Below are 22898 nucleotides of genomic sequence, written 5' to 3'. Positions count from 1 at the left end.
TCAGAGCTGTCAGGGAGAGTAACCTGATAGTCTGTTGGCTTCAGTTACTATGCTGTGTTGTCCCCACATGGACCAGATGCTCTCAAGGACAAGCTGTATATAAAAACAATATAAAATAAATAAACTATAATGTCAGTGGACTTTTATATTGCTGTTCTTTATTTTAGCCGTTTTTTTATGTGCTGTTGGGGGTAATTAAATCCACTGCATTGTTCGTTGTTGGAGCAGCTCCTCCTTACTGGTTTGCCTTACAGCTGAGGAAAAGGAAACTTGACCATTGTTTGGGCTGTTATTCTGTCTTTAAAGGCTTGGACTTTAGTTGTAGGTGTCAGAGTGGAAAAACAGGATGTGCAGCCAAATAAAGAGGAAAGCAAAATGCCATCGCCTGCAGGAACGAGTACACATGAATTGTGGGTTGGGCTGTGACCTGGCTCAGGAGTGGCTCATAAACAAAAAGACAGGCTTATTGCTATAAATTCTTAAGAATATGAGGCTCAACATAGGTGTTCATAATGCCTCCAGTGAATTGTACTTTCAACATGCGTCTGATCAAGCTGCAGTGTGGCTCAGGGTTATAACCTAGACTTCGAATTTATTGAGGATGTAAAATGGAGGAATCTTTATGATGGAGGAAAATTATGTTAAATGATCTCTTCTGATATCACAGGCAGAGATAGTTGAGTCACTTGTTTTTTTTTTTTTCAAAGGTGTCAGGCTATGAGCTGCTTTGTCCTCCTCATATAGGCTGCACGAGGGGACATGTCGGGTGCATTTCTACAGACAACTAGAGCATTCCTGAGTGAGAAGTGAGAACTGTTTGCAAAACCAAGAAAAATACCTGAACACACAGTTATATGTTCATCACCTATTCCTGCAGATGGGACTGACAGATATCTGACTTTAAAGCTTTGTCACGCTGCTCTGTCCTCACTTCTCAGTGCTGAAATGACAGGCTTTCGGTGAGAGAGGTGAAATCTTGTTTCACTTCATCATATCACCTGAAAACACAATGCTGTCTTCACTACAGTGATTTGAGTCGTGCATACAATGCTTATCCTTCAGAGATCCATTCAAAAGAGAGCATTTAAACGTTTTAAGAGGTTATCTAACCCCCACTACTACTGCTGTTGTGACTTTTTCCAAGAGGCCTCTTATGGGTGGTTCTGCACAGTGAAAGCTAATTTATGGAAGTTACAGACATAATGATGATCGTGAGTCACCACTGTCTGTAACCAGACTCTGAGGCAGAATGGGCCTTTTCTTCACTTTCACATTAAGTAAGTTTACTGCAAGTCTCTGTGTTGTGAACGGAGCTGCTCATGCAGTCAGTTTTTCTCTCCGCTCTGAGGAAAGAAAGAATGCAACTGATTCATTCTCCCCAGTTTGAAAGAGGTTTATGGGAGTGAGGGTAATAAATCCCATTTCGATGTGTGTGCTGTGCATGTGTGGGACTATATTATGTGCTAGCGTGAGGAGGCACCTGCATTGTAATTGTGTGTTGCTAAATGCAGATCATCGATGTGGCGATCTAAAAATAAAGCTCAGCTTCTTCAGGTTACAATACGAATGTGCACAGAGTCAGAGAGGCCAGAGCCCAGATCCTGTGTCAGGTTTTGTTGTTTGATAGGTGGTTGCCCCTGGCAACAGCAGCAGCAAGCCCATGTTCCCTGGAACCTCACCCGTGGACAGCACATGGTATTTGCCTAACCTGTGGGTTGTGTTGCTACAGCAACCAAAGCCCTATATGACCACCCCTGCAGACGATTAGTCATGGCACAACTATTCAAATATTTTTTTTAATTTATTTGAATGATAAAACTATGACTGTGCTGCATTGTTAGGGACATGTTTTCATATTTACACAGATGTTTCCCTTTTTGTTTAGTTTTTTTTCTCCTCATGAATGAGCCGTCCCACCAGCACAACGTCTGTGTGCCTGAGCGGCACAAACCGGCTCGCCCCTGCTGGCTGGCATTGCCAGACCTGGCACTCCCTACGGCCATTTTACTCCCTTCACACTGGTGCTCCATTTTGTGAGGGTTAGCTTCTATCTGATTTTGATTTACTGGTCACTGATTTGATTCCTTTCTTTTTTCCTGTACAGTAGATTACTTACATGTGTAGACAGTCTTTAAAATAATTTTTGGCTGCTGCAAAGGTAATTTTGATATTATGTTTAGTCCTGAAATGGAATTTGATATATATCTGAAGCTCCAACACGATCAATAAAGCCAATCAAACACGCATACTAAGTTTGGACAGAACGTCCCTCACCCACGACACTGGGTGTAAAAAGATACCTTGTGCAGTTACCTGACTCTGAAACTTTTCACTGAAGCCTCGTATTAGTTTGATATTAGCTTCAGTATTAGAATTTTATCCCTTATTTCTTAGATTAGTATCACACGAAAGTATTTTCTGTGCAGCCTCTGTGGACAGAAAGAATGATTACAGTGAACAAAAACTCACTTAATGAACACATTGTTTTAAGATGATTCTGGAGGATGCTAAGGCCAGAAGTGCAGCATATAGAATGTAAGATCGTTTCCTGAATTTCAGCTCCTTGTTTTTGGGTCCTGGTCCTCGCATACCACGGTCCCTTGACAAATAAAGAATGTAGTCTCGTAAATTCATACGGATCCACAAACAAATGGCTCGTGATTCACAAAGCACCTTCTTGCTGAATCTGTTGGTACAGTTGGTTGGAAAACAGTTTTTCCATCCATCAATTTTCCCTACCTGCTTTATCCCATTCAGGGTCTTGAGGGGAGTTGAGCCAACTACACAAGTTATGGCTTGTTCTTTAAAAATAAAAAAGTATATAAAACAATTTTTTGGTGCCCAAAAAATGCCCCTGGCACCAAAACTCTGTTTTGGATATTGCATTACTCCACCTAGAGATTACTGGTCATTTAACCTCTCCTTCAATTTACTCTTATTCTGACAGGGTCTTCTTCTGCGACTTCAAACTTACACGAGTGGAAAATAGCTTCTCCCTTCTCCTATGCATGACTTCCTCAAGCTGCTTCCTCCTCTTTGCAGCAACTATTGCAGCCATGTGAAGCACAGAATTTGAGACATAATGTTTAAATGATGCCATACTTGCAATGAATTTGTCAATTAGTATGCGTGATTCATTCCACTCCCTGATTTTTTAGCTCTGAAAACGAAAACTCTGGTTGTCTGTGATCTCCTTCCCCCTTAATTTTTATTTTTGCTCATTTGCTTTGTTGATATCTGATTCCAGTTCAAAGATTGACTCACTGCTTTTAACGACTTACAAAATGCTTAATTGCTAAATCCCCATAAACCAAAGAAGAAGTATGCAAAAGACCAAGTCAGAACAGGCGACGGGTGTATTGTGGGAACCTTGGCACTGCTTTTAGTTCTTTGTATTCTGTCCTTCTCAGTCTAGTTTCCTTGTCCTCTCTTTCCTTCTGTGTCCACCCTTCATCTTAATCTCTGGGACTGTAATTTTCTGCTTTCTTGAACAAAGACTCCAGTGTGTATCTCTCTTGTAGCTGATGCCAGAATGACGCGTGGGTGCCTTCAGATGTATGGGACATGGAGCGGGGTATCCGGGGCAGCAGAGGGGATGTGTCCAGCCTGGCATGGGCCTCAGATTTATGGTCTAGATGTTTCTTTGCATTTATGGGACAGAGATGAAAAGATTCCCTTGTTCTCTATTTCTCACAAACACTCTCTCCACCCTGAAAGAACCCCTCCACTCCCAGTCCTTCTCCGTTTTAGCCCCATTTTGCATGCGGTGTTGATCCACTGGACAGGCTTTGGGTCTCACAAGGGTGAAAAGAGGGAGTAGTAGCAGTGTGGTGACTGACTGTGTGGCGAAAGCAGAGAGAAGGTGTTGTATTTTTTGGAGCCTCTGAGGCCCTTTAATAGCATGTCAGATCCAAGCAGCAGGGAGATAGGGGATCCCCTCGGAGATCGATTCTGGCTCAGCCCGAAAAAAGGTAAGCTGATATTAAACAGCACTGGAAACTGAGGACAGAGGATGCAAGGAAATGATTCTTGGCACTGGTCAAATACAAGCTTATGTCACACGAAGGGGTGTGGCCACATTCAGGCAACATGTCATTTTTCAGCTGTCTTGGATTTTGGGGGGTATCGTGGGTTGATCTTATGCAATGCTTAACCCTTTGTAGCTCCTGAAAAGTGTTTGATACATCTGCATGCAGAATCCGATCCCTGGCTGCCGTTTAGCTGAGCTGGCACGCTGCTCTCACAGGAGAAAGAACAAGAGAGCGGAGGGCTGGTTCAAATTTTCTGTCCAAATCTCACTGCTGGAACTTGTTTACAGCACAAAGCGTTTTTATATCCGCTGGCTGATTGTGGAATTTACCACCATGGTCTGATTTCTATTACTGTTTGTCAAAATGGAAAGAGACACATTTTGCTTCGTCTGCCATATTCTGCAGGAAATAGTATCTATTTCTTGAAGTGGGATAATGAATTCAATATGTTAAAGTTATGCATACGTTTTCTGCTCCAGTTGTAGTGGGCAGAACTGTGAGTTGCACTGCTGTTTCTGCACTCAGTCTGCCCAAATTTACCCCCTCATGGGTGGGCCGCTGTCCAAGCTCGGAGAGGCTACAGAGAGCCGCATGGTTCGGTGCATCAGGACAACTCCACAAACAGCACAGACGGCTTGTTAGAGGGATGGTGAGAATAGATGGTACTTGGTACTACTTTTGGGGTGCTCTAGCTTATTTTTGGTCAGTAAGGAGAGTGACGGGAGTCATTATCCGTGACTTCATTTCTTTCCACTCTGGAAAAGGAGAAGTCCGTGTGATCCAAGACTTGTGGAGATGAGAATGCAAGAAAGACCTGTCATTTTTACCTTAAATCACATCCGTTGACATATTTTCCATGAGTAGTTATGCGCATGTTGGTTAAACATAAGCCAAGAGGTGGCTTTTTGCATCCTGCTTACACAGTACTTAATTGTACCTCTGACATCAGAACAGCTTTATATTGATGAAACTAAATTACTTATGGTTCACCGTTCCCAAAAAATGACTCATTGCTAACTTTATATATCACCATTAGACACGTTTACACAGACTTTATTGTAGAAAAAGGTTGTCTCACCCCAGAGCTGCTTTTGAAAAGATTAACATGAATCCAAAAATATTTATGTGACAAGAAAGTTTAGCTTGGCAAAGCAGTATGAAGTGCTGCCGGTGTTTTGATTGATTTCAGAACATTGAGCAGCAGAGCAGAACCCTTCTCTGTTACTCTCAGACTTTGCCCCTTTATGTTGCCAGGAGTTGGTTATTTGATTTTGCAGGAGAGTGAGGAATGCCAAAAACACCTCTTTGATCACCAAAAACACACAGCACTTCTTTGTTTGCAGTCACTCTGTGGTTTACCATATTCTGTGGCTTTACAACATACATAAGGCTCTGTCTCTTTTTTTTCTCCTCCTAGCTCTTTTAGAGACGCCAAGCTCTCTTAAAGTTATGAAGAGTTAAATCTGCCAGGTCATCCTATTTATACTCAGGGACAAATCCCCAACAGGGGTTAATCCCTCACTCTTCTTGCATTTCAAAGACTACCTGCTCTACCTGTTTGAGCTCTAATTGGCACTTTTATTCATGTTGACCCATACTTATCATTCAAAGTCATTGTGAGGGTTATATGAGGCTGGGATCAAGGCTTTATATGCAGTCATTGAGACTTTTCCAATAACCAGGTCAAAGCTTTATGCAGCCGCGACTCACAAACTTGCCCCACAGTTTCTATGAAGTCTGTGCTTGACGCCACTAATTAGCATAAAGAAACCTCAACCTGATATCCTTTTAAAATCATAACTTGTCTGTAGTATTCATCCTCAAGGGATCACCAAAGTCTGAATACAATGCATCTGGCTGTTGCTGATATGTTTATACTTTCCCTCTATGAGATTTACAGTGTACCTTTTGTCTCAGCAGCTAAACTTAACATGTTACTTTAAACTTGGGAAAACAATCACTTAATTAATCAATTTACACTGCCTGTAAATGGTTTGGTGACAGCCAAATCCCCCAAATAAAGCTGCTCACAACAACCTCTAACTTTAGCAGATTCCTGGGTCAGGTGTTGGAGCTCTAACCTGCATCAGCTGTGTCAGGGGGCACAGCTGTGTCTGTCTGTGGGAGTCACTCAACCAAACATATCCTCTCGGGAGTCAAGCTCCTCAAATTAGAAAAGGCTTATCGTCCAGATAAAAAGGGAGTTCAATGCAGATAGATTTCACACAGCTAAAGAAGTGCAAGTCATCAGTTTGGTTAGACAAATTTAAATTGTATGTGTGCTTTTTTGATAGATGGACTAAACTTTTTCACATATTCAAACAGTTGCTAGTGTTCATGTTGTTTTGACACACTTTGTTTCAATTATTTATTCACTCGTTTTCTATACTCACTTATTCCAATTCAGGGTCGCGAAGGGGGGCTGGAGCCTATCTCAGGGTCATTAGGTGAGAGGCAGGGTACACCCTGGACAGGTCGCCATTCCATCACAGGGCCACACAGAGACAAACAACCATGCACGCCATCCATGTCCTAGCAACAATTTAGAATCACCAATTAAACTAACATGCATGTTTATAGACGTTGGGAGGAAGCCAGCGTACCTGGCGAGAACCCACGCGTACACGGGGAGAACATGCAAACTCCACACAGCTACCCCACAGCCGGGAATCCAACCTGGGAGCCTCTTGCTGTGAGGCAACAGTGCTAACCACCACACCCATCGTTCATTTAGCAATGGTGATATTACCATAGTCTGTTTGGTGCATTTTACAGCAAAATTACAAGATTCCGCACAGGTTGGAAATGCAGTCAGCAACAAAATGTAGGAAAAAAAACAAAAGAAGCTCAATAGAAATGGGCTGCACAGTGGTGTGGTGTTAACTGTCCCCTCACAGCAAAAAGGCTTCTGGTTTGAATCTTGGCTGGGGCCTTTCTGTGTGGTGTTTATATGTTCTCCCCCTGCCACCATCAGTTCTGTCAGGATGTTCCAGTTTCCTCCGGGAGTCCAAAAACATGGATGTTAGTTGAATCAGTAGTTTTAAAATGACCGAAGCGGTAAGTGTTAGTGAGCACGGTCGGTCGTCTTGTTTTGGCTCTTTGACAGACAAGTGATCCGTTCAGGGTGTACCCTGCCTACCTCACCCCTTCCCCACATATAGGATTAGGAGAAAGTGGGTTTAAAAATGAATAGATTAATCAATAGAATCAATACAGCAAAAATGGTAACAGTCTAATAATTAGTCTGATTAGTACATGGTAAGTATTTCAAAATGAAAGAAAAGAAAGCATGTTTCCTCGAGCACTTCATTCCACAACTGAGGGGCCCAAACAGAAAAGACTCTCTCATCCTCGGTTTAAAGGTTGAGTGTAGTGATGTCGCATTTAAGCCCATTGGAGCTCAGTTATGTATTCTTGGGCTTATTCCCTTATCAGTTGTTGCAACCCTATCATGAGTCTGGCTGTAACATGTGGACTCGGCTGAAATTTATAGTTTTATTGTGGAAAAAATATGATTGTATATAGGTGGATAAAAAAGCCCTGCTGACCTTTGCTTTCACAGGAAGAGCATGAAGTGGCTTGGATCTGATATCTGGATGGAAGGCACATGTGTGTAGTACCATTAAACCCTCAAGCAGTGGGCCTTTACTTTGGGCCAATCACCAGCCACCATCAGCAAGTGGTGACAAGTCTATTCTGGGACATCAGCAGAGACAGATGCCTAGCCAGGAAAATGCTCATCTTTCTTGCTGATTTTATCTGTTTCAGGCAGTCACATTATAATTCCTTTAGTTGAGAGTTTGGTGTTTATTGTCAAAATAGCATCATATTGCATTAGTAGTAGTGGTAGCATACATCCTGCTCCTCCATAATAGCTTGCTTCAGACTCAGAAGAAAATGCTTATTCCATCAGAAACCCCAAACACAGTTTTTTTGTTGTTTTTTTTGCCAAACAATCAGAGCTGACCAGGCCTGGTGATGCATTATTTCTTTGAAGTGTGTCTATTTGATATTTGGAAGTCTGAAGGGACTGGGCCTCAAGCCAGAATAAGGATCATGTTGGAAGTTTGAAGTTCACTGCACACTTTGTGTATAAACAGTGCATGAAATCCCACTAATATGCGACCCAGAGAGCAAAACACCATCCATAGTGATGCCTCTTACCCCAACTGAAATATCTCTTTAGGACTCCATTAAAATACTTTGTTGACAGGTGATATATCATAAAAGGCTTCTCAATCAACCTAATTTGAATTAAATGCACAGTTATCTTCTGGTTTGTGGATCCACACATGCACATTTATATTGTAATCATATTTATCACCAACCTTGTTTTTTATCATAGTCGGGCAAACTGCAGCATGTTATTCATTTTTAAAAAAACACTCATTTCGTAATATGGAGGAATGCCTCTCTTGCACAATAAACCTGAGAATTCCTCTGCTCATCCACTCCTCCCAGCCCTCGGCAGCACTGTTTTCACATGCATTACTGAAGGCCTCAGAGCATTTCTGCCGTAGGTGGAGTGCATATGCACATGACCTGGGGCATCGCCTTCAAGTCTGACTCAAAAGACAGACAAATGTGCCGATTGTGTGAAAGGAATTCTTTTTTTAAAGGCATATTAAGGGTATTAAATGATCTTCTTCCCTCAGTTCAGATTAATTAAGCATACTGTATTCATAAATTATATATGTATATATATATATATACACACACATATAGTTTTGGTGACACTTTAATTCACGTGACATTGTCGTTGCAAATAAAGTTTTGATAAATGACAGTGTGGTGCAGCTGTCCAGGTTCCCTGCTGCAGCCTTGAAAGTGGATACTTCATTTGACTGTTGCCATGGCAAACACAAGCAAAACAGTTTTCTGGCAATGTTTGGATGTGTCATGGTGTGGTTTGAAACAGCAGGGGGAAATCATAATTTCATCGCTGCCCATTCACCACCACTATAATTTTCCAACCATATCACTGTGAGCACAGTACTGTCTGATCGCTCTGCTCCTCAGTATATCCTTTGTCTCCGTTGCTTTAACCTGCAGTTATCAGTTTCCCTTCCAGTTTTTCTGGCTGAGAGAAGACACTTTCTCTGACACTGAGAGACGGACAGGGGACAGATGTACAGAAGTGGGAAGTGATCTAGGGATAGAAATCTGATATCATGTTTCAGGGAGTGCAGAAAAGGTTAGCTATAATGCACAGTTCTTTATATAGTTGTGCAAGACAGATTCTTGGTTCCTTGCTAGAAGCTCTAATGTTAGCTGTCTGAAGCAGCAGCACAACTTTAGGGTGCTTTACAGCCGGTTGCATCACTTTAATGGGCTGCAAAGGGAAATACCGATTAGTCTATGTAGCCTTCTTCTCTTTGTGGCTTGGAGACCCTCCAAACAAATACACTCATGAATAGAATCATACTTTATGTTAGCAGAGAAATAAGACTATACTATGTGTGTTTTAAAACCATTTTTTTTAATCTGGTCTATTAAAAGAACTGTTAACTGTCTCCATTGACCGTGATATATTTAAACATTCATGTATTTTCTGTCTCTGTCCTTCATTTGTTTCATTAGTGTATGTCATGAGATCTGAAAACGACACCTTGTGTGTAGAGTAAAAGCTCTTCAGTGATACTTGATCAGGAAAAGTGTAAAACTGGACACCTTTTGCTTCAACATGTATGTCCAGCTTGACGCCTGAGGAGAAGATTGAAGAATGCAAACTGGTTGGCTCATTTTCTTATAACTAATCTCTATAGCCCATTCATTGGACCAGTGTGTATGACACATTAGAGGGTGTGTGTAAACCGGCTGTAGTGCTAATTTAGAGTTGTGTATGTGTGTATTGAATTGGGGGCGTGTGCTTTTGTGTGAGTGGGTGTCTCAGTAAAAGTCACAGAGCCACAGAACATGTGCTTGGGCACACTACATAGATGTGTTGCTGCAGTCTTTTGACGTAGCTCTGTCTATAGTTCAGTTTATTGCACTATTTTTTTCTTCTTACTTCCTCCTCTACTATTTACTTTAGTGAGAATTTTTTTCCATGCCTGTTTTTTCCTAAGACTAAGAGAGAGAAGGTAGGTGGAGCCGGCCTGAGCAGTGTGCCCGAGTCGCTCTCTCACTCTCTTACACACGCTGCCTCTCTTCCATTCTGTCATTGCCATCTCGGCAGAACAGAGACTGTTCATTCCCTGCCACCCTAAATGTAGGGGGAACAGCACTCATTTGGTTTTCAAAACGAGGAATATTAATTTTCTTCACGACACCTAAGGGATCAGCAAGAACACAAGGAGGAGACAGTAAGGAAATTGAGACTTTGCTCTTGAACTATTACAAATAGAATTGAGAAGCACGTGACAACTGGTTTTGCCACCTAATTCACTTTGTTTGATGCTGAGCATTTTTGTTTTACATTGAAAGAGTTTACTGACTTAGACCACAATGGTTGCTGGAATGCTGATGCCCATGCGGGACCTAAGAGCCATCTATGAGGTCCTGTTTCGAGATGGGGTTATGGTGGCCAAGAAAGACAAAAGGCCTCAGATCAAGCACCCTGATGTACAAGATGTGAGCAATCTACAAGTGATCCGTGCGATGGGCTCTCTTAAGTCCAGGGGCTATGTGAAGGAAACATTTGCTTGGAGACATTTCTACTGGTATCTGACCAATGAAGGCATTGTTTACCTGCGTGACTACCTCCACCTGCCTGCTGAGATTATTCCAGCATCTCTGCAGAGGACGAGGAAGCCGACCGCTACCTTGGCCATTGCCCACCGTGCTGCACGGGTCCAATCTGTACATGGTCCCACTTCTTATGTTCCTAAGCCGGGTCACAGGGGTGAAGCAGAGAGCCAAGAAGCTTTGGCTGAACGTCAAGGTTACCGCCATAAGATGATGGGTGCTGGAGAACGAGAGAATTACTCTGATAGGACCCCCAGGTTCCGAGGCCGTCCACTGACTGCAGAGCAAGTCAGGCCAAAAGCATCATGGGACCTGACAGAGCAGCATCAGCCTCTTTATAGGAGAGGAACCAGCTTCAATAGTGAATTAATGACGATGGAGGAGAACAAGATGAAAAGAGTCACTGAGCAGGGTCCTAATGTGAGAATTGAGAAACCAGTTGCATCACAGGAGAAGAGAGCATTGGAGGTCCAAAAAGTGCCAAGTTCTGTTCCTGCACGAACAGAATACTTAAAGGAGGATGTGTCTCAGACATCCTCCATAACACCCCTACCATTAAGTGTGGCTACTGTTTGTAAAGCTCCAGGTGCTGCAACATCAAAGATTGCAACAAAGTTCTCTACTACCGAAATAAAGAAAGAGAAGCCAAAAGCTGCCGATGAAAAAGCTTTCGTAAAGTCCACTGAAACTGCCACTAGCAATTCAGCTGTCACAGTGCTTCCCAATATGCAAGCCAAAGAAAGAAAAACAAAGCCAGCAGAGATCAGTGTCACAGCTAAAAGAACAAATGCCGAAGTTGAGCACAAACCAGTTGAGACAGTGGAATCTGCTCTGGAAACCTCCAGAGTTCTTCCTGGTACCACCACTCCTGAGAGCACTAAACCTGTTTGTAAAGAAGTTAAAGATGGGAAGCTTAAAAAAGAAAAAGTTATTGAGGAATCAGTGCAACCTCTAGATATGAAGACTCAAGTCCCAGAAAAACCTGCTAAAGTAATTCAGAAGACCGCAAAACCCAAACGCAACAGCCCCACTGATGAACTAGATGGGTCCACGAATGCAGCAGAGGGAATCCCTGACGTTAAAGTGACTCAAGAAACAAGTCATCCGAGAGTTAACTCAGAGAATCTCACAGCAAAGCCTAAAACTGATCCAGTGGCCCAGAAAATGACAATGATAATGGAGTCTTCAACATGTGCCGTTAAAACTAACACTGATACTACGACTGCTGCAGCACCTCGGGCCAGTGCTAAAGATGCAATGCCTGTGAAAGGAAAAGTTTTAGTGACAGAAGTAATTACGCATCAGGAGGAAACTAAAGTGAATACGATTCCTCATGCCAAGAAAAATGAAGCGGTGTTGCCAGAAGAGGTATCTAAAATTTCAGTGCAGGGCCCTGCAAAAGTGAAAGAAGACTTCATCCATTCAACTCAGTCGGCTCAGAATGTTGCTATCACACAGGTTGTTGGTGACATCAAACAAGTGGTTGAGGGAAGCTCAAAATCAAAGAGAGAGAAAAAGAAGTCTCCTGGTGAGATATCCAAGAGTACTGATGCTGAGGAACCACCCCATTCAGAGATGGACACGGAAACCCCCCCAAAAGCCATATCCCCTGAGGGGATGGAAGAAAATACTGTCAAACCTCAATCAATTATGACTACAGAGACTTTAACTGAGATCACCTCCATGAAGACAGCTAAGAAAAATAAGGCTGTGGCTAAATTAGATAACAGTGAACAGATAAAAGAAGTTCCCAAGCAAACTAAAGAAAAGCTAAATGAGGGGGTGCAAAAACAAAGCAAGAGTACATCAGAAGAAGCAGCATCACCTCCAGTAGGTGAAACCCCTGCAGTGCCCCTAGTGGACGTGCAAGGAGAGGCGAAAAGAGGGGAGCACAACCTCAGTGACATCACACAGGAACCATTATCTCCCGAAGAAATGTCAAAGGCCGTGTTGCCCCATAGGGAGCCTGTGAAATCTGAGGAGACGACTGTCCTCAAAGTCGAAACAATGACGGTGCAGAAAATAAGACGAGTGGAGCTCATGCATGCAGGCACTAAACCTGAAGAGAAAACCCCTGAGCCACTGCCAGAAACTCAGAAACCCACGGTTGAGACTGCATCCCTAATGAGTGACGGGAAAGCTGCAGAGGAACCGTCAAAGGGAAAGAAGAAGGGGAAAGGAAAAAAACAGGCTAAACAGACTCCAGCATCAGAACCTATAAACACAGAGCCTGTGCTGAAGGCAGAAACATTGCCATCCACTGACATGACAACACTGACCAAGGCTACAGTTAAGGAGAGCCCTGTCAAAGCCTCTGAACTGACTAAAGTTCTTCCAAAGATGACTCCTGAAAGAATGTGCAGTGAGGAAGTGAGGCAGGCAGCAGCTGTGCTCTCAGAGGCCCCAGTAGACAAAGGGGAGGTGGAGCTAGCACTGCTCACTGCAGAAAAAATCAAGCGGGAGGTTCCGAAACCAGAAACATCTTCCACTGTGAGGGAAGCACCCGCAGCCGAGACACAGGCCAGCCCTCTCGTCAAGCAAGAGGAGCCTCCCCGGGTTGCACAACATTTAGCCAGTCAGGCAGCAGAGTGCAGCACAGAGGAAAGGCTCTCTGTTTTTGAGGCCTTCGAGAAGCAGGAAGAGAAGAAGACAGACTTGGGCGAAGACACACCCTCTGCTACTGCCACACCCGTAAGCCAGCCTGACCAGCCTCACCTGGGGGACACCTGTGAGTCCAAAAGACCTGATCTAGACGAGGCCGCCATGAAGAGGAAAATTGTGGTAGTTGAAGAGATTGTTGAAGTGAAGCATCTCATTAGTCCTCAAAATGATGGGGAGCAGTCACCTCCTCCACCTGTGCAGTCTGAGGTGGAGGAAGAGGAACTGGACCTGGATGTTCTGGAAGCAATTGCTATAGAGCGAGCTCTCATGTCAGGGGTGGCAGGGGACAACGTGCAAGGAGCCTCACCTGAGGCTGACTGGGACCACTCACTGGAGGAACCAGAAGAGAAGACATGGCCTAACTTTGTTGAAGGTTTGTTTGAATGCATATCAGTTGACCTACTTCCTGTCTTGTCCTGATCTGTCTGTACATGTGATGAAGTTGGTCTCACATTTAGGTTTCCACCTTTCTTAGAAGTGTGGGAGGTCTTAGGTAAAGTATTTGATGACAGCCCACGCTGTCATGTACTTACTGCTTTTCCTACTTTGAATAGCTTTCGTATTCTGTAATTGTCTTTGACTTCTCTTCAAAGTGTTGTTTGGGATGATTTGATTACAGTTTATGGCTTGGAGTTGCACATTGCAGAGGCTCTGGTTTGGGATACGAAGGCAGTCTCTCTTTAGGAACAGTTTTAGTATGAGTGTGAAAAGAGACCACTGGCATGCAGCTGTGATTTAATCATGTGTGTGCTGAACTAGGGTGTCAGTACCGCTGTTATAATTGTATTCGTGACACTGTCAGCTTTCACACGAGCATTGTGACTTATATTTAAGTCCTTCCTTACGCATGATAGTTAAAGTTAGAATTGTTGAATTACAATTCTGTTAACAACAGATAAGAAAGTATTTTACATTGGTTGCAGTTATAATTTCACCCCCAAATAATCCTGTCCCCTAAAAAAGTCACAGTTATTTGGGTGGGTAATTCCTTTAGTGTTGGGTAATGAATTAAGCTTTGCACACTGTTCAGTGAGAACAGTGATCTCTGGAGCCATCTCTGAGTATTTGCCAATGGGATTATGCAGACCTGCAGTTAGTCCAACAAGGTGGGGCTGCTTGTTGAGATTCAGCCTCGCCTGTTCCCTGCTGAGATAGTTTTTTATGAGTTATCTAAAAAAAAGGGGGGGTGTGGTGCTTCTGGGAGCTTTTCTCCACTTTGCTCTAGTAATACTGTGTTCTTGGCTCTGGTTTATATTCTGTGGTTGTTTTTCTTCTCTCAGTCTCAGTCTGTCATGTATTAAAGATAAGCATGCCACTTGCATACCGTTGTATAATGGAATGCAAAGGATATGGGAGTTATGGAGGCAAAATGATAGCACTTCTGGATTAGAGAAGTAAATGTTACAGGATAAAGTGCCAAACAGTGCTGCGGTTCTCTTTGCTGAAGTGAAACTTTTATGGCTCATATGAAGTAAAGGATGAAGCATGTTCATGTGACACCCACATTTTAGATGATAACATATTTTAAAAGTGGAATAAGTTGACTATCTATTTGACATCAACATTTTTGTCACACTCAGAGCATGTGTGAAGGATTTTGCATGGGCGTTGTCTGCTGTGGGTGTGGTCACCAGACAAAGAGTCAGGAAATTGGAATAGGTTACTCGCAGCTCCATGGGTGTGTTTGTTTGAATCCACACGTGACAACAGATCTGGATTGAATTAGCAGCCTGGCTCCTTGATTTAATCTGTGGTACTCATCAAGAAAACAGTCCCTTTTTGCAGTGAAAGACAAACTTTATGACTCATACACGATGACAGAAAGCTTATTCATGAACCCGAACAGTGTTTAATTCACAACTCTAGAAAAAGTTGTGCTTTTTACTGGAAATTGATATGGTGAGGGTTTGATTTCACCTGAGGTTTGTTCGATGTGTAATGTTTTCAGATGTGGGCACAGCAGTGCACTGCTGACATCTGCTGTCCATTAACAACAACCATTTTTAACTGTCACACTGACCAGATGGCTCAACTGCTGTCAGAGGTGTTTTAACAAACCTCCAAGTAAGACTGATCCCTCCCCCCCTCAAAAAAATAAACACGGTGTGATTTGATTTATTTCTTTTTAATTTTTTGCCATCAAACTTTCCATATTTTACCTCACATATGGTGTTAGATTATTGCGATGCTGCTTTTAGTGCTATTACCCTTTGACTGTGGTATTCATGGCATGCTTGCTGATTAAATACATGGCTGTCATTCAACTCAGTTAAACCCTGTGAGATGATTGTTTGTGGTTAGGTTTGTCTCTTTTTGTCTTTTGTGTTGTATTCAAAGGAGGAAGATAAGAAGTGTTTGACAAAAATATGACTTCTGCCACAAAAATGTTGCTTTTAAAACAGGGACACTTTACGCTGGGTTATATTTGACATTGCATGTGACGCTTTTAATTTTCTGCTAAATGGAAACTGCAGTATATAACTCTGCCCACACATGGCACCAGAGGCAATTAACCTAAATGACATCCCAGACATGCCACTGAGGTCCCCCATGTTTTCATCTCTGAAATGATGCCCAGTGCATACTTGTATGATTGGTTAAAGGAACAGCAGAGTGCTGCAGCTCTGGGTCTTTCATTATGGCTGGATACCATTTTAATGTTGTGACTCATACTGGCCATTCTCAAATCCTGGAGCTGGAAGAAAGAGCCTGACCTTTGTGAGTCAAACGGACAAAACTGAGAGACATGATAAAAGTTTAAACTGTTGGGATTTGACAGTTTAAGCAGAATCTTCCACTGCTGTTTCCTCTACAGGCCGGCTCTTATGTTTTGGCCACAACAAAGTTTAGTGACCTTTTCCAGCCAGGCCATATCTTTTACTGCTGAGTGTGCTTGTGAAATCATTTCTAGTATTTTGTCAGGAGTAACAGAACATAGTGGTCTAGATTTCACAAACTAGCACAGCAGGCAAACCATTTGACAATAAAGTGATGATGTATTTGACCAGTCTGAATACACAGAATGAAACTTTAGATGGCAGCCTTGGTTGGCTTCATGGCTTCACTGCGACTTTTTTTTTTTTCTGAAATGGCTTGGTAGCCTGAAGTGGCTGGATGAAGAATGTGATGGGATGTTTGACTCTCCACTTTGAACTGCTGCGCTCGCAAAGGGTTTGATATCAAATTTTAAAGAAGTCTACTGCAACATAACAGCTCGAGGCTGAAGAGTGATGCCGAGTCTGAAACATTATAGACTCAACGTAGACCAAACAGCAGAAACAGAGGGATCGATAACATGTGGAATATATTGAGGCTTTGGCCGAAATAGTTTTGACATTAGTCATTTCCCAGCATACATGTTGCGCCATATTAAAGAGTCTGACTCACATGACTTCAGTCTTGTGGGAAAGCTGAAGGGATTTTTCCTAAACCTCCACAAGTTTAGCAGTCGGCAGGATATTTTAGCTATATCTGTAAGTCCAACTAAGTCATTCACTTTGTTTTTACCACATTATACTGGATTCTTTCTGGAGAGATCTCACCAGCAGTGTTTACAAAGCTGAACTTCTGATAATGTCTTGGGGTAGACTGAGACAAGAAGTATATCCACCTTGATATAAACTTAGAATAACTTTCAAATATTGGTATTACATAATTGATGGTGTGTGTAACATGCCTGACGAGTGCTGGAGTTTGTGGATGCTATATACGAGCATGTTAATGGAGGAATTCCCTGCCTTCTTCTGTAAATCCCCCCTCATGGTCATGTCAGTGTGGATGCTTTTCATTCCACCAGGACATCCGTGTGAAGGGGCACGTCAGTGGCCCAACTCTGCTCTCCAGACACTTTGTGGAATTGCTTTTGTCATTATGAAGAAATTAAGCAATTTCTCAACACTAACATTTGCAAAGCCGTATGTATATTTGAACTTTCTATATTTGGAGAATGTTGAGCATTAATGTGATCCCAAAAGCAGCAGGGGATTTACTCTGAGTGCTCCAGTTGTGCTTTCAGTGCGTCTCTGAACTCTTTGTGAAGCTGGTCTGATTTAATAGATATCCCATCAGTATTAGCTATCAGTTTTCATATTTACTGCTGTTGTTGTTGCTATTTCTGTCCATCTCACGTTACTGCCAGTTCTATTCCTCATATTCACCCTCAACATATCCAGTTTTAAACCATCTCATGTACACTTAAATCATCCAATCCAAACAGAGTCTGATTTGTTTTTTATTTATAGGTAAAACCTAAAACTCTACATCGACAAAATGAATGATTAGTAGCAGAATTAGTAGTAAAAGCAAACATTTGTAATTGCAGTATTTTCTATATATTCACACCTCATCACATTGCTATCACATTATTATTATTATTATCAGTGAGGCCACGTATGGTGCATCAGTGCTTCTTCAATGATGGGTCTATGTTTGTAGGTGCTGACATTATTATGTCTAAAAGATGGCTCTGGAATTTATTTATTACATTCTACTTCAGAAAGCTCATGAGGTCTGATTTCTGGCTGAGAACTGTGACTTAGTATCAGTATTAACCTGCCCCCATCATCATCAAAGGGAGAACCAGGGAGACTGAGAGGGAGGGGTGATCTGCTTGTATTTGTGGGTGAGGCATATGTAGCAAGTGTCCCGCTAGAGCACTTCCATCAGTTTCTATCTGTGACACTGTGTGATCATCTGGCTCTGCTGGATATTTATAGGCGTCAGTCAGCTCCAACACTCCTTCACCCAGTTGCCCGCCCCTCTCAGCCCCCTGTACCCCTTGCTCCTGCCCCCTTCCCCAGGCTTGGCGTGTTGTCCCTCCTCCCCTGACCGCGGTGGCACAGGCTGACAGATCCAAGCAGCAGGCGCAGCCTGTCAAAATTTAAGACAAGGGAGAAACAAGGTAGTTCAGAGCAAACAAGCTGGAGCCTCCCTTGTCCTCATCATTTCTCTTCCTTCAGCTGTCTTTTTCACCCCCGTCCTCCTCTTCATCTACGTACTACCTCTTAGATGAAGATCATACCTGGTAGGTTATGAGAGTGGGGTTGCTTTGTCATGTCTGTCCGTGTTTAACTGTGTTTGCCTGTCTGGCTGCTGACTCTCGGTGTGTTTTTTGGCAAACACACTGTGTGAAGTCTTGTTGTGATTCCAAATGTTGGGCGTACTCACTCCAACAGGACAGAAGCACACACATTCACAATCACCAGACAACAACCCTCAGCTACTGCAGCTCAGATTGTGTTCCATATTTAACCCTGTCCACAAAGTTTGACCTGAATTATGAGTGCGGCTGGCTGCTTTCTGTTTTTTATTTCATTTGTTGGAATGTCGATGGACTTAAAAGAGGGCAGGAATTTGGGGTTATCCACCCCCCTCCCCTCATTATTTCTTCTAACCTCAGGTGGTCAACAATCAGCAGTGATTTATGATGATTGTTTCATTTTTTCATTTTAGTGTTTTGTGTGTGCATGTGTGTGTGTGTGTGTGTGAAAGAGAGACAGCCGTGTGTTGTCTGAGCTATTTCAGATCCCCTTTAAATTTCGACCACCTGCTATCATCCAGTGCCATACAAACAAGTCTCCTGAACTGCATGTGTTGTTGTTGAAACTATCGCTAGGACTCCAAATTAAAAAATGTTTTACTTTTAATACGCTAATGTCTTTCAAATAGTTTTTTTATGTTGTACAACAAGATCTTACACACAGATCTTGGACTGTTTCCTAGACTGTTGAATGATGGTGCAGTTATTTCTTTTCCCTTTAAGTATCAACTGAAGAAAAGCTTTGAGATATCATTTCTATAATTGCTTGATTGGGTTTGACCCAGTTGGTTAGAGGAAAAGAGTCACAGATGTGTGTCAGATAGCTTGTTCCATTTTGTTATTGGTTCCTTTTGATTTTTTTATGTTAGATTTGAACTTGAACATGTGGTGGAATCAGAATTAGGGTCTGTAGCACCCGTAATCCTAATATATCAACGTTCTTACCAGTGAGCTCTCAGTCAGTACTCTGACTGCACCCCTCTCTGAATCCAACCCTCATTTTGATTTGTGATGCTATTGCAGAGGTAAAATCTGTCCACTGACAGACAGGCCCACATATAAACAGCTGCCAAAGTACTTACCTTTGTTTTATTTGCCACTTATGTGGGAGCCTCCATGACCACCATTCGCAATGATGATACACACAGATGGACATAAAGGCTTACAAGGTTAAAGTCGTACCATCTACATTATCAGAGACATTGGAAGGGTTTTTGATCTTTAGTTCTGTATTCAAGGAAAAATATGTATTTACTGATGCGACAAACCCTTCAGGGGCAACTAACACTGCTGATGTGCAGTTGCTCTTTCATATGAATTCCTTCCTGTGCAGAGCTGGAGAGAGAACAGCCAGGCTATGTCATAAAAGTCTGAAATCAACTGAATGTACTAGACAAGCAGATTTTCCATTAAACGCTTCAGGGTGTGGAAAACACAAATTCCTGCTTTGGCCTTCCTTCTTTAAAAAAATGTCCCAGCCACGCCTGTCCAGTTCTGCTCTCCCCCTTCCTGGAGAGGCCCACCTGTCGCGACAGCCTGCACTCACCTCCTCATCATCTATTATCTTATTACTCTCTTTGTCCCAACAAATGCCTGCAAGCCCCCCAGGAACCATTCTCCCTACTCTAGTGATCTGAAGTCACTTTGTCATCCTGATTACACTCTGTCGCTTGAAAAACACAGGGACGAGTTAAGAAAGCTGAAGATTGCAGGATATTGAAGCAATGTTGGGAAGGTTGAATAAGCAGCGAGGGTACCGCCACAGTCACTGGATGCTACAACAGTGCTTTCTTTCCTCTAATAGCTCAAAGAACAGATTATTCTGCATTATTTGTGTGTTCAGAAATATCTCCGTATCATTCAGTTTGTCCATGTGTACCTGTTACGCCCATGTTCTTTTTATTACCTTTCATCGCTCCTAGGTCAGATCTGCAGAGGTCACATTACTGTGAACTAAAACACAGCTTCACATGAGGCATGTTTACTTTCTACACTGGTCATGTGCAACCTTGAGAGATTTCAGCCATTCTCCCACTGTGACCAGTCAAAGCTTCCAGTCGACTTTAACATGCCAGTTTCTCTTTGCCATGTTGCTGCGTGCTTGCTGAAGTGTTTGTTCTTATGTGTGTCTGTAAAGAGATTAGCTCTCATTACTCTTAAAAGCGTGGGAGGCCTTCAGCTCGGCTCATGTTGCAGTGTCTCTTTTGCTGTCAAGTTATGTCAGTTTGGCAAGTAACATTTCATAGAGATAAAGCAACCTTGGCTCCACCCTGCTATTTAATTGACTTTTTTTGTTGTTGTTATACTGCAGAATGGTGTTGTGACAGTGCTTTCGTTCCCACCCAAACTGGTCTCGTCATGTTTTCTTGTACATGAAAGATCCCAGTGTGTGTGCTTATTTACTGATGGCAGCTTCCTTTTAATAAGTCTTCTAATGGTTTGGAACACCTGTTAAGTTGGAAGAACAGCAGGCTGCCAGCATTTGAACCAACAAAAAAAAGGCTTTGGTTCCGTGGTAACACCTTGATGACTTTATTTTTTGTTACACTCCATATAAATACTAGCAGATCCCAACAGATAATACACTTGTTCCAACCTGTTAATCTACAATCGTCTCGGTTCTCACAAATATCCAAAATGTACTAAGATGCGTCATTTCATATCAACAAAAGGGCTTCCTATATTGATAATTGTTCAGCTGTCGTGGCAGTACTACAGCAACATGGCTCAATGTTGTTGTTTTTTATCATTATTGTTCAAAAGAGCAGAGAGGTGATCTTGGGGAAGTGTTGATATTGTCTTATCTACTTCAAGATTGCTTTGAGAAGATGGTGGCTGTGGTGAAAGGCAAGTGAGAGGAAACTGAGCTGTGTAAACTCCTGGAATTCAGATAATACCTTTCCTTTCACTTGGCTGTAAGGGCACTAATCAATAATGAAGACTCAGTATTTTAACACAAAGTGATGTTTTAGCCCGGATATACTAACGTTTGAATGTCACCTTATTTACTCTGATGTCATGCTTTCTCCTAATAATTCATTGTCTGAGATATTTAAGAGTTAACGCAGCTGCCGTCCTCAGATCTGTACTTCGCTCATGGGGCTTTCTGGACTTAGTTGTCCCCTTCTCAGTGTCCTCTCTGTCCTCTATGCAATCACTAGCTCCAAGTCTTGTGTGTCTGACACTGCACTACTAGAACCCCATCAGCTTCTTGGTGAGCTTCCAGTCAGATGCTGAAGACTACACTGCGGTGTGCGTGCAGAATAGAGAAGATGGATGTTAACATTCCCCTCTGACCATGTTGGAATGGTGTCATCTGAAAGGTCATGAGGAAGGGGGTGGGGCTTAGTTAAACTGTAAAACCCCTAGGTCACACACAAGGTGCATCACTGCATTCTTTCTTTGAGCTTTGACCTTTCATTTGTGCGTGTTTTCCCCTCCACAGACTGCCCAGCTGTATTTACTATCGCAGGTTTTCACAGACTGCAGCATCATGATATCTGACTTTATGCTCACATGGGTGTTCTAGAACAAGGCTGTTAATGAGATCATAAACTGCTCTGCATAACTGGTCATAGCCTAGTATTCTCATGTATAACACGTTGGACAGGTGGCTCTTTCGGTGAAGTAAGCTCTCAAATCACTTCTCTTAAACATGAGCTAAGACTAGAGAATTTGTCAAACCTTTTTTTTGTTTATACAAAGTAGGTAAAGTATAACCCCTCCCGTGCAAAGGGCTTTGATTTAGTCACACACCAAACAAAGGCTCCCTTAGAGATAAAAGTAGGGCACAGAGCTGAGCCATGATGGTTGAGTCCTGGCTCTAGCTGTCGCTTTGGCCTGGTTTGTGGAAAATCCAGGATTCTTCCTGGAAACACAATCAGAAGTCCAACTCTGGAACAATCCAGTAGTAGCTACTTACTGTACTCTGTATGTGTCTTTTTTTCCAGTACTCGTGTGCGTGTGTGTGTGTATATGTGCACGTGTGTGTGTGTAGAAAACCTAAATGGCTTACACCACTGTGGTCATTGCTGAGGAAGCAGTGGGCGTTATTCAGTACATAAACATTTTACTTTGGCCATAGAGGCTCTTAGTCACCAAAGGCTGGTTTGGATACAGTTCTCGTGTCCTTAGAGAATTGAGAACATGCCCCGTTGAGACAGAAAGCCGGGAGCTCCTAGAAGACGTTCACCTAAAACTGATTTATTTCAGCCACACTGGGCTGCGTTGGGAGGTCATACATGTCCCCCGTGACATTCATGAGGAATGCCTCAATGCGCCTCGGTTGCAGCAAGAGCTTGCCTCCAAGTGTCTTGTGCAAGTTTGCAGATAGCAGAAACTTTTTGTCTAAACTTATGTACCCATGAGTTGCCTTTTCGCCTGTGCACAATGGCACGTAATCCATCCTCTTTGTCAGAGATCATGCAGTATTGTACAGTACATCCAGGTTCTCTCTATTGTCGATTTAAACACTATGATTA

At 42.6% G+C, this 22898-nt stretch overlaps 1 protein-coding gene across 11 annotated transcripts in view; it reads left to right on the top strand.

Annotated features, from left to right (window-relative positions):
• The window catches only part of plecb (plectin b), a 102283-nt gene that overhangs the window by 33771 nt on the left and 45614 nt on the right, over window positions 1-22898 (top strand). For 6 of the 11 annotated variants that reach the window (XM_072394790.1, XM_072394788.1, XM_072394787.1 and 3 more), the window contains exon 1: window positions 9953-13752. The exons of 1 other annotated variant lie outside the window; for it this stretch is intronic. In XM_072394790.1, coding sequence (XP_072250891.1) covers window positions 10479-13752 — 3274 coding nt within the window. In that variant the 5' untranslated portion in view covers window positions 9953-10478. Of the gene's footprint in view, window positions 1-9952; window positions 13753-18303; window positions 18403-22898 lie in introns of those variants that run through there. 4 more of the 11 variants (XM_072394799.1, XM_072394798.1, XM_072394797.1 and 1 more) reach the window with 2 other exon arrangements.

The sequence above is a fragment of the Leuresthes tenuis genome, unplaced genomic scaffold (genome assembly GCF_036924035.1).
Source record: "Leuresthes tenuis unplaced genomic scaffold, fLeuTen1.0.hap1 SCAF_10, whole genome shotgun sequence".
NCBI lineage: Eukaryota > Metazoa > Chordata > Actinopteri > Atheriniformes > Atherinopsidae > Leuresthes > Leuresthes tenuis.
The sequence above is the reverse complement of the archived record's forward strand: the minus strand, read 5'-3'. Positions and strand labels throughout refer to the sequence as shown.